This window comes from Pongo pygmaeus, chromosome 1, assembly GCF_028885625.2.
Source record: "Pongo pygmaeus isolate AG05252 chromosome 1, NHGRI_mPonPyg2-v2.0_pri, whole genome shotgun sequence".
NCBI lineage: Eukaryota > Metazoa > Chordata > Mammalia > Primates > Hominidae > Pongo > Pongo pygmaeus.
In genome coordinates this window covers 155637696-155649836 of record NC_072373.2, presented here as the reverse complement: position 1 = coordinate 155649836, position 12141 = coordinate 155637696, and the positions used below count along the sequence as shown (strand labels likewise).

At 38.2% G+C, this 12141-nt stretch overlaps 1 protein-coding gene across 1 annotated transcript in view; it reads left to right on the top strand.

The window, feature by feature from the left end:
* Positions 1-10819, top strand: part of TNNI3K (TNNI3 interacting kinase) — a 342552-nt gene extending 331733 nt beyond the window's left edge. Inside the window, exons 26-27 of the mRNA XM_054482207.2 lie at positions 6650-6729; positions 10301-10819. Of these exons, the coding sequence (XP_054338182.1) occupies positions 6650-6729; positions 10301-10377 (157 nt within the window). The 3' untranslated portion in view covers positions 10378-10819. The remainder of the gene's footprint in view (positions 1-6649; positions 6730-10300) is intronic.
* Positions 10820-12141: the final 1322 nt, after the last annotated feature.

Here is a 12141-nt window from a genome sequence, read left to right as displayed (position 1 = left end):
TGTCTCATGTTTTAGCATCATAGCAAGGTAACAGCAAGCAATTGTTGGATAAAGGAAAGTATTTTTTTAAAGATCAAGCAAACATGAGAAAGCTGATTCTGATTTTGCTCTGATTATAAGGGATGTTTCTCTAAGAAGAATTTAGTGTTCATCTTTATGTGCAAATAATCCAAAACCCTTTAACTTATTATCAGCCCTGTAATTCAGTGCGCTCCCGAAATGGTAACTGAACAGTAGTTTGACATGTGCTATTATTAAATGGAGTGTGTTTTAGTAGAAAGAGTATGGAATGAAAGTCTGAAAAACTTTTGTTCAAGTTCAGTTTCTGCCTCTGGCTAGCTCTGTGGGTTTCTGCAAGTCATTCAAACTTTCTGAGCCTGACTTTGCATCCCCAAAACGCGGGTGAAATTAATTCCTTCCCAGACACCACACAGGGGTTTTATAAAAATGTTACAAGCTAATCGATAGAAAAGTATATGCAAGCTATAAAGCCTTCTGCAAGTATAAGAAATTATTATTATTGTATCATAGTAGAACATAATGTTCTGGGTCTCTTTATTTTTATTTAATTGTTTTAATTTCACTCTTACTTTCAAGCCATGTAAAATAGTATACGTCTGTTATAATTCACCAAATCAAAGTTCCCAAGTTTGCAAAAGCCACACTCAGAAGAATGTGATTCTAAAAAAATGATTCCTTTTGGACTGCATACCCATTTGAAGTCTTCTTTGGAATGCAATTCAGTCAGAAGCAATTGTGGCACTAGCAAATATTCTGAGAATTAATGAAATCCCACAGCCAAAACCATGATTCATTGCTCCAATACCAAAAACATTTGGCAGGCTGTAGTTTGGAAGCCACAACACTGTCTGTTTTCAAGGCTCTAAATGGGGTCATTTGGATTCATTGTGACACTGCCTGGTCCCACCACACTAGAGAGATGGCACCAGAATTCCCCAGTCTCTTCAGACATTATTTTTCATATTTCTTCTTGGGACTTGCTTAACAATATATCTCTTTGGATTAAATTACATAGAGTTTTAGGAGTATCTTCTCTATCCTGTAAGCATTGCAACATGAATATTCTACAAATTTCTTTTATATAAGAATTCTTGTTAAGCAGCTCTGGATTTCCTAGTGCCAGCCTTACACAACCTGTCATTCAAATCCTTAACGATGAGTTTATGTGAAAGTGGTTTCTCTACAGTTTCCTCTGCTTCATCTTAAATGGAAATGTAGTTCCTCCTTTGAAATGGAGCACTAAATGCAATGGTTCCTTCAGGCATATAGCACGTTTCAGTTACCATTTCAAAGGAAATATATTTAGACAAAAGCTACTAACAGCATGCTGAGTAACAGTGGTAACGTATAGCCAGATATGCTGTGGTACGTATGCAAAAATCAGGCATTCAGCCCTGACCAAATGTTGGACACGTCAGATAAGGAAGCTAAAAATCTCCTGCCTAAATGGGGACTGTGTAATTTCACTCTGCCTTTGCAACATGCCAAAGCTAGCTTCTCAAAGTCTACATGATTCACAAATGCCTTATAAAGAATCACAGAATTCTGTGGCGCACACCTGTAATCCAAGCACTTTGGGAGGTTGAGGTGGATGGATCAACAGGAGTTCGACACCAGCCTGACCAACATGATGAAGCCACATCTCTACTAAAAATACAAAAAATTAGCCGGGCATGGTGGCACATGCCTGTGATCCCAGCTACTCTTGTGCTGACACACAAGAATTGTTTGAGTGTGGGAGGTGAAGATTGCAGTGAGCCGAGACTGCACCACTGCAATCCAGCCTGGGTGACTGAGAGGGACTCTGTCTCAAATCAAACAAACAAAAAAAGAATCACAGAATGTAAGAAATGGAGGAATCTGGGACGTCACTTGTCACATCTTGTGACCTCCAGGTAGGTGCCTGGATCCCTCTACAGCACCTGGAGCCAAGAGGTGTTTCAGTCCTTAGCTTACAGACTTCCTGGGATGGAACAGTATCCCCTACTAGAACAATTCAATCTATTTTTGGACAGTTCTAATCTTAGGAAATGCAGTGTTTTGTGTTTTGTTTTAATTATTGTTGATGTCTAAGGCTCAACTTGACCCTGTGGGAATGTCATCTATATGAAATGCCTTCACCATTTGAAGACTGTGTCAGTTGTGGATATTCGGTCAGTCACAATTCAATCTAACCACTCGTCATCTGGCACAGATCTCCCCTTCTTACTTACAAAGGAGTCAGGAGTAATTCTGTCCAACACTCTGCTAGAATCCAGCTGTATGTTCTAGCCTATTGATTTCCCCTTATTATTTATCTTCACCAAAAAAATAATAAAGTAAATCTAGAACGATTTTCTTTTCTTAATGTATCCATGGTAGCTCCTAGTAATCAATATTTTTCTAAGAGTGCGGAAAACTTCTGTTTAAATCATTCCTTTCTGAAGCTTTGCCTATAATGTACATTAACTCACTAGCCTAGTTTGTAGGCTGTCTTACTCCTGCTTTGGGGAGTTGAGTCTATGTTTGCATATATTATCTTCTAGCACTTTTCCCATTCTTCTTAACTCTTCTGTCATTAGTTTTAAATGCCCTGGTTCCCGTCTTTACCCAGGGTGCATTAATTCATTCACAGACAATGTGACCATTTGCAAACAGGCTAGTTTGTTCTGACAAGCCATGGCCTAAATGGCATGCACACTCCAAAATACAGTTTACATATTGTGGATTTGAGTGTGAACTGGTCTAATTGGCAGATGTTCACTAGGACATCTATACCCCTAAAGCATGAACTGGTCTAATTGGCAGATGTTCACTGGGACATCTATACCCCTAAAGCATGAATTAATTAGTAAAAATATTTTTTAAAAAATTTGTTTCTGTTCTTCATTTTATTAAATTATTCATATCCTAATGCACCTTTATAAAAACAGTGACTGATGATAATTTTTATATTTATGTATACATCATGGAGCTAATTTGAATTAGCACTAAAATAATATATACTAATATAACATGGTAGTATGCAAAAACTAATCTAAAGACTATGTTATTCTCTTTTCATAAAATAAAATTTCATTTTACATCTACTAAATTACCCACATAGGAACTAATAATTCATATATATGGCTATCTATGATATATATCATCATCTTTTTAGCATAAAGAAGACTACCTAGTTGACCAGCAACGTTGAAATACTTGCAAAATTGAGTGCTTTCCTTACCTGTCATTAGTTTGCATTTACTTTTGTTGAATTCTTGAGGCAGCTGCATCACTGTAAGTTCCTTATTTTCACTGACCACAATTTCAGCAAATAGAGGTCCTGGTGTATCTTCTAAATCGGGCATCTGTGAAAAGCTTGCTGAAGTCTGGATGCACATGGGTGGAAACAGCTAGTTCCATTGATCAGGGTCTGGTTTCTTCTGTTTTGTTTGACCTGGGCATGGGTGGCTTCCATCTGTCTGTCATCCTAGAACAGCATCTGGAGCCAGCCTATGTGGTATCTCTTGGGCAAAAAGGTTAAATCCCTTGACATGGATTGCATTTAGCAACTGAACAAACAGAGCAGCTTGGATATGAGCTTTTATTCAGAAGAAACCAGATAGCCATTTTGGTGATAAAATATTTATTTCCTATTATCTTGTGTTGCCAAGACTACTGTGTATAGTACATTTCTTAAAAGGAGATAGAGTTCTAAAGAAGTTAGGTATATTAATAAGGGAAATTGTATTTTGAAAAACGTCTTGAGTGACATTCTATTGCCATATTTAATGTTAATTGAGAACACATTATGTCCCATTTAAGCCAATACTTTGTCTTCTTTTTAAGTATTGCTTTCTTCTAAAAAATGGCATCTCTACTCTATAGCTTAAGGAAGTGAGGCCAAAGATGCAGTCATTTTTAAGGCAGGTAGAAAGAATTAATCAGTGTGAACTGATGTTAGCTTTCAGGAAAATCTGATGTCTCCAAATGAACATTTTGTAATAATTTCATTTTATTTAATTTAACATTCTTTTAAGTATTTGCGGAGTACTGGTTAACCCCTGTGGGGAATCTAAAGATGTCAGACATAATCTCTGACCTCCAGGAGCTATCTGTGTAATGAGGTTCGCTAGCATACAAGTACAGATAATTCTACCCTAAGGCAGACTCTGATGAGTACTGTGGTAGAATTATCAAGTTCTAGAGGGGTATGGAAGAGGAAGAGGTTAATTCTGACTGGGAGTTTTCAAGAGTGCTTCAAAGAAGATGCCAACTTTGAGTTGGACCTTTATTGAGTGCTTACTAAATTTCAGCAATGTTCAAAGTGCGTTAAATTTGTTAACTCTTTTAATTCTCATGATTAACTTTATAAGCTAAGTCTTGTTATAATTCCCATTTTATAGTTGCATCACTGAGGTATAGAATAGTTAAATAACTTGCCAAGATAGTAAGTGATGGTGTCAGGATTCAAATTCAAGGAGTCTGGCACTAGAATGCTCATTCTTAACCATAGCACTATACTGCTTCCTGTCAGGGATAAATAGGCATATGCAAGCAGGTGAGAGCAGCTCAGCCATAGTCATAGAGAACAGAAAATTGAGGAATGTTTGCAAAATTCAATTTGTTAGTCTGGCTTGAACTTGGGTAAAAAAAAAGTTAAGGAATTGTAGAATACAAGACACAGAGACCCAAGTAGGGCTATAGAGGACTTGATATATCGGCTTGGGGAATTGCAGGGGAATGCTGTGGTAAGGCTTTTATTATAATAAGACCCTTTGGGGGGAGTATTGAATGACTGGGGGGTAGAATGTCATTTAAGGATCTATTAATTCTATTAAATGCTCCAAAAACTCTTTGTTAAGCTTCTCTTATGTACCAGGCACTGTTCTGAGTGTTGAGGATATAGCAGGGAACAAGAGAAACAAGTTCCCACCCTCATTGTGTGGAAAGAATATGGAGGGTGTATAAGTAAACAGATAAATAAACAAGATAATTTTCTATAGTTCTGAAAGAAGGAAATAAAGTGATGTGATGTGATAGAGAGTGGCCATGGGCAGAGGAATAGTCACTCAGAATGGTGGCCAGGAGCTCTTCCTGGCTCCTCTGCCATTCAGGCCTGAACTGAGGCCTAAATGGCAGAGGAGGCAGTCATAGATGAAGGCAGGGCAAGCGTTCAGCAAAAGGGGATTTGCGTTTATTAAGAAGAGCATTGCAAGCAGAGTTAACAAATGCAGAAGCTCTGAATTGGGAAAGAGCTTGGAGGGTTCAAGAGACAGAAAGAATGCCAAAAAGAAGCATTTAGCAAAAGATGGGGAGAGGGGTATGGGTTGAAGTTTGAGAAGTAGGAAGGACAAGAACCTTATAGGTAGAGCATTTGTATTTTATTCCAAATGAACTGGGAAGCCATTGAAAAGTTTTAAGTAGGTGAATGATGTAATCTGTTTATATTTTTAAAAGATCACCCTAGATAATATACAAAGAATGGACTATATAGAGACAGAAGTGAAAGCAGGAAGATCAATTAGGTGGCAAACTGCAAAATCCCAAAGAGGAAAAGATTAGTCTAGGCCTTGAGGCTGGAGAGAGTTGGATAGATTAGGATTATATTTTGGAGGCAGAGCTAAAAGGACTTGAATTGAGTGAGAAATGTGAGAGAAAGAAGCTATTACCGAGGATGACTCCAAGAATTTTGGCTCAAGGTAACTGAATGATGTGATACTGGTAACCGAAATGGAAAGAACTGGCTTGAGGGCTGGGAGAATTAAGTCATGGTGAAGTTCTGGGGGGAACTAGGGTAGTTGCTTTGAGAATGACAAATGATGAATGGATGCAAGACAGATTATAGATATATAATTAACTGACAGATGTAGTTCGATGTTAGGATGAGGATTCTGATAAATTCAGGTTTTGAGTCAGATGAACTGGGAAGGAAGTGACCCCATTTACCAAATTGGCAAAAAAGAAGGAGCAGTTTGAGAAAGGAGAAGGATCAATAAAGAGTAGGAATCATTAAGAAATTCATATTTGATAATAGATAAACATATCAGCTTTGGAATCTAAAAGACGAGGATTTGAATGCTGGATAAGCTATTAGCAAACCTACATGACAAGTTACTTAATTGTTCCAGTGTCAGTTTTGTTATCTATAAAATAAGGAAATGATATTATATTATATGTAAAGTGATGTATATAAAAACACAAAAGAATCATGCAATGAATATTATCACTATATCTTATCATTATCATAAAAATAATATAATAATAATAATACTTCTTGGGATGTGTTTTATTTATACTATTACTAAGATAATAATGTTCTTGTTTTAGTTCTTTTTAGTAAGGATTACCAGCACAAACTGGAAATTATTTATGTTCTTTTCCTATTTTACAGATAAATAAACTGAGGCTCAGAAAGGATGGCATACCCAAGGTTATATTGCTAGAAATTGTAAACTATGCTTAAGAGCCAGGACTCACACTTGGATATGACTTGAACCAAATAATTCTGAACTCTTCCCCTACTAGTCACTTTTAAGAAAAAAGCTGCTTTGTATCACTTTGCCATTTCTCTGGGATCTATGTTGAGTGGAAAAATTCTGTGTTTATAAAAATGTTATTATCAGATCACCACACTGTGAAACTATGTGTTTTATTAATTTTCCAGTGCTGGACAATATTCCTCTCAAGGTCTGTCTTTGGAGGAGATGAAAAGAAGTCTTCAATACACACCCATTGACAAATATGGTAAGTAGACAGATTCTTTAGGTTTGTTAAGAAAACTACCCCTAGAAAGGTAAGGTCTATTTGATAAAAAGGGAGAAAACATTACATATTGTAATATCCAAAATGACAGATGCTTTAAAAATATAAAAGTATAAAATTTGATTTTATATGTCTTTTATAACTCATTTACCTTTAAGGTTAATAATGTGTGTGTGAGTATGTGTGAGTGTGCATGAGTGTGTAAGTATATGTGTGATTATGTGTGAGTGCCTGTATGTGTTTGTGTACATAGAAAAAAGTACAACTTTTTTTTTTTTTAAAAAAACTCCTTCCTCATGATATTCCAAATACTTTGTCAACATTTTATTAAGTCCATTGCTTCTAAGCCCCACATTAAGTGTGTATGGGTAGGGAGAGGAAAAACAAGAGATGAATTTTCACAATTACATAATATGTTGGGAGAGCTGTTCCCCTTTAGCCAAGCACTCAAGGGTAAAATGCAAATCCAGCCATTCCTTCAAACAGCTGGAGAGGCGATGAGAGGACAGTTTGATAGGATCCATTTTACACAGGACTTCTTCAGAAAGAATTAATAAAGCTCTTTGAAATAATTAACAAAGTTTTTTTCAGGCCCCTGGAAGCCAGAGGATGGACAATTGCCTTTATCATCAGCTGCCATATCAATGTGTTAGGGCTGGGATGTCCTTTTACCAACCTTTAAGCCTGAGAGGCACTATGTTTAATTGAAATTTTAGCACAATGGGCCCATTTATCCATTGCAACTTCCTTTGACTATTTGAAGGACTGAAAAAGTATCTGTCAGTTAAAGAGATCAGATTTATTATAAGAGCTGGGTTTGGGAAATAATAAATTAGATGATGTGAGCCTGGGTAGGGGGCAATAGACCTGGGAGACCTTCGGCTTTGGGATCCTCACCAATTCACCTCATCTGCAGAGACTCATTACCTAAGGCATTAGAAACCTTTTAAGAAACAAAGAAAAATATATGTTCTGAATAGAAGCAGACAAACTACTTGGGCACATTTAAAAAAGGGAAATTTTGTGCTTCTGACTCCCAATACGTGTCTAGAATGCAGATGAGTGCTTTTTATCATCAGCTTTACAACATAATTGGCCAGTCCAGTAACAGATCCTTTTGAGGGGAAAATGCACTCCAAGTGTCACATCCTCACATTTTTTTAATAGATATAATATCGTTTCTTCAAACCTTTACAGATGTAACTTCACAACCACAAAACATAGGGCATCCTTTGAAACATGTGCTTTGACCAGAAGTCTTTCCTTTCGTGGTAAGGTTTCAAGATGAAGCATTTCTTTAACTTAATTTGTTTCTTACAGAAGAATTCCCCCAAGATGGAGAAGTAAGACAAATGTGATGTAATAATGCAAAATTTGGGTTTTCCTATGCATACCTGTCTCAGGGATGAAAGAAAACATGGAGGGTGTTTGGATGGAGTGAGAGTACCTGTAAACAAAGAAGATACATTTGATATCTCCCATTAGGAGCATCACATCATACAAGAAAGAACCCTTTAATTGCCCTTTATTCTATTTCATAAACTGATTGCAATATAACAGCAATTTTATGAGCTTCTTCTCCCCCTGCTTTGCCGCCAAAGAGCAGAGCTCGAAAATGGAGATAAAATGAAACACATAGCTGTTTTCTCTGTACTTGAGACCTTTTACCTTAAAGTAACAAAACTTGCAGACTTGCTTCAGTCTTTTCCTAAAGGCTGTGGTCAAATTTCAGTTGAGTTCTTCTTAAACTGACTAGGTCCACAATCCGACACATCTGTTCTTACGTTCTGGCAATAATGGCATCAATAATAAATGCTAGCCTCAATGCCTTACTGATTTGCTGATCATTCCTGAGGGTACAGCCCACACACCCTTTTGGGACATATGTCCACAATCAAATTTCCATTGGAGTCCTGTGGGGCAAGAGGCACTGGAACATCACAGGCCAGTAAAATTGCATGGGGTATGTTAGAAAGCTGATAGTGGTCATAAAAGTATTACAAGCTTATGAAAGCATCTATCTATGCCTGAAATGAAGTCTCATTTTTAGCCTGGATACAGAAAATATTTTGCTATAGAAGGTAGATTTTGTTTTAGTCTACACAGAATTTAGATCCGCTGATACGTACCCTACTGCCCCTCATCAAATCGTCCCCCATCATAACCTTCCTCACATCTGACCAGAGCCAGTCCCAAAAGAGGTGAGTGAGAGAGACCAGTTGACAGGAGTATCACTATCAGTGGCATTTTCTCTTAAGAGAGTTTATGCGCTACCTAAGATATTTTAACAAGAGACCTTTCTTATGAAAATAAATATTTCGATCCAACTGCATATTGCTAGATGTCTTAATGAAAATGCAGATGACTGGGTTGGTTATGAAAACTCAGCTATCAAAGGGGAGCAAAAGCAGCAATAGCTATTGACAAATGTACTCACTTTCACAGAAGCAATGAATGGCTTTCTTGCTTCACAGTGAAAAGAAAACTGCTTCCCTGTACATAGCCCTGTGGTTCTCTCGGACAGTGGCCTGATCGTGAGCCACTAGGTTCATTCTCTGGACACATCCAAGGCTATTGCTTCAAAGGGCATCAAATGCCACTGGTATTTAGACCTAAGAACTTTATGTACCTTTAAAATTTGGGCTACCAGGGAGAAGAAAACAAACAAAGCCATCTGGTTTGAGAAAGGCTCTTTCCTTTTCTTTTTCTTTCTTTTTTTTTTTTTTTTTTTTTTTTTTTTGAGAAGGAGTCTTGCTCTGTCGCTAGCCTGGAGTGCAGTGGTGCGATCTCGGCTCACTGCAACCTCTGCTTCTCGGGTTCAAGTGATTCTTCTGCCTCAGCCTCCTGAGTAGCTGAGACTACAGGCACGTGCCACCACACCCGGCTATTTTTTGTATTTTAGTAGAGATGGGGTTTCTCCATATTGACCAGGATGGTCTCAATCTCCCGACCCCATGATTCGCTCTCTGGGCCCTCCCAAAGTGCTGGGATTACAGGCATGAGCCACTGCGCCTGGACTCTTTCCTTTTTCTTTACCTTCCTTTTTATAGCCATCTTTTGTTTAGCATTCACTGGGTATCAGACAGTGCTAATTGTCTTAGGTGCATTGCTAACCTTATGAATAAGTGCTATTGTTTCTCCCATTTACAGATGAACACACCGAGGCATAGAAAGGTTAAGCTGACGAAAGTCACAGAGCCAGCAAGTAGTGGAATCCATGCTTAAACCCAGATTTGCCTGACATGAAAGCCTGTGCTTTTAGCCATCCTGACATGCCATCTGCCTGAGCTGTACCCCTCTTTACTCCAAACCCAAAATGCCACCTGGCCAGCTTGGGTCCAAATTAGACATTCATCATTCATATTTGCCTGGTCTCAGCTCTCTGTTTTCATTGTAAATGTTGCTTGTGCTTTGCAACCACTCACCATCAACCATTGTCCAGATTCTCTGTTCACATAATCTGGAAGACCTGCCTGGTTCAGGCTGGTTATAAAAAATTGGGGGATGTACTGAAAGACTAGTAAGTAACAACTGAACTTCTTTTCTGATGCAGGCTATGTATCCGATCCCATGAGCCCAATGCATTTTCATTCTTGCCGAAATAGTAGCAGCTTTGAGGACAGCAGCTGACAGCATTCGGCGTATACCTAAGGAGAGTTTTTTCCCCAAACTGACAGCAACGATTCCAACCACGGCAAGCTGGCTTCCAACTATAACAGTTTACTCTCAAAGGTCTCCTTAAATTGGGCTTGTTTTTACTGGTCCTATTTAATTCCTCACTATTAGCAAACTTTGGATTTGTGCCTAAAGAATAATATGCAAAAGAACCAAGACGGAATATATATGAATTGCTTTTAATTTTGTAAATTAAAAAAAAATTTAGATAGTTACTTAGAGATGGAGCCTAAGTCTGTGGTGGACAGATAATAATTATGTTTTCCTGGGCTGAATTATGTAGACTTGTGTTTGACAGCTATGGTTTATTTCTTAGAACATTGTTCATTTTCTTTTCTCATTATGTTACTTCTAGTGTTCACCTGTGTGATTAAAGATTCTTTGGTGAAATAGAAAATTGATTTAGGAGTGTATTTTATTTCAACAAGACTTCCGCTGAGTATATTTTTTTTCCAGCCATATTGGTAAAAACAGTAGCAACTTTTAGGTCAGGAAGCTTGCAAAAATATAGCACTAATTTAGTCCCCTTTCCATGTCATACCAAGTGCTCTGTGATCTACTTAGGTAACCTGTTGTGTCAGAACAAGAGGTCGTAGATGCTATCGGGTCAGTTATGAAACCAGCCTATGCATGCAAACCTTCCATTTTTTTGATACTAGAGTTTTGCACGATGTGGTGGGAGAATACCTAAGTGCCTACTGCCTTCGAGAAATGAGAAATCTGCCTTCCATACTGGTTCCTAGTTGGAAGACAGGAACGGTTCTGTGAGACAAAATAGTTTTGCCATTGAAAGACAGATAGGAAAAAACAGATAGGAAACTATAAAAATTGAAGGATGATTGTGTGTTTTGATTTTGGCAAGAGAAATAAGGTTAGCAAAGGGATCTTGGATATCCTCTAAATCAAGGTTTCTCAACCTTGGCACTGTTGACATTTGTTGAGAGGGTGGGGGGCTGTCCTATGCATTGTAGGATGTTTAGCAGCTTTCTGGTCTCTACCCCCCAGATGCCAGTAACATCCCCTATGATAGTTAATTTTATGTGTCAACTTGACTGCACCATGGGATGCCCAGATATGTGGTTAAACATTCTTTCTGGGTGTGTCTGGGTGTTTTCTTAAGAGATTACCATTTGAACCAGTAGACTGAGAAAGGCAGATAGCCCTTCCCAGTGTGAGTAGCATCATCTTATCCATTGAAGGCCTGAATAGAGCAAAAAGGTGGAGGAAGGGAGGATTTGCTCTCTGCCTGACTGCTTGAGCTGGAGCATCCATCTCCTCCTGCCCTTGGTGCTCCAGGTTCTCAGGATTTCAGACTCAGGTTGGAATGCATACTATCGGTTCTCTAGCTCTCAGGCCTTTGAACTCTACCACTGGCTATTCTGGGTCTCTCGTTTGTAGAGAGCAGATCATGGGACTTCGCAGCCTCCATAATTTCATATATCTATATCTATATCTGTTTGGTTCTCTTCCTAACAGAGAACCCTAATGCACATACTCCCAAGTTATGACAATCAAAAGTGTCTTCAGACATTTCTACATATGCCATGGGGGACAAAATTGCCCCAAGTTGAGGCCCATTTCTCTAAATTCAAAGAGGATGACCACAGGCCTAAAGAGCAAACAAGGAATTTAGAGCCTGACTCTGGCTGGCTGCATTTAGGCATACCTGCTTTCTCCTCCTCCTGAAGTAATGTGGGTTCATATATAAATGGAATTGGA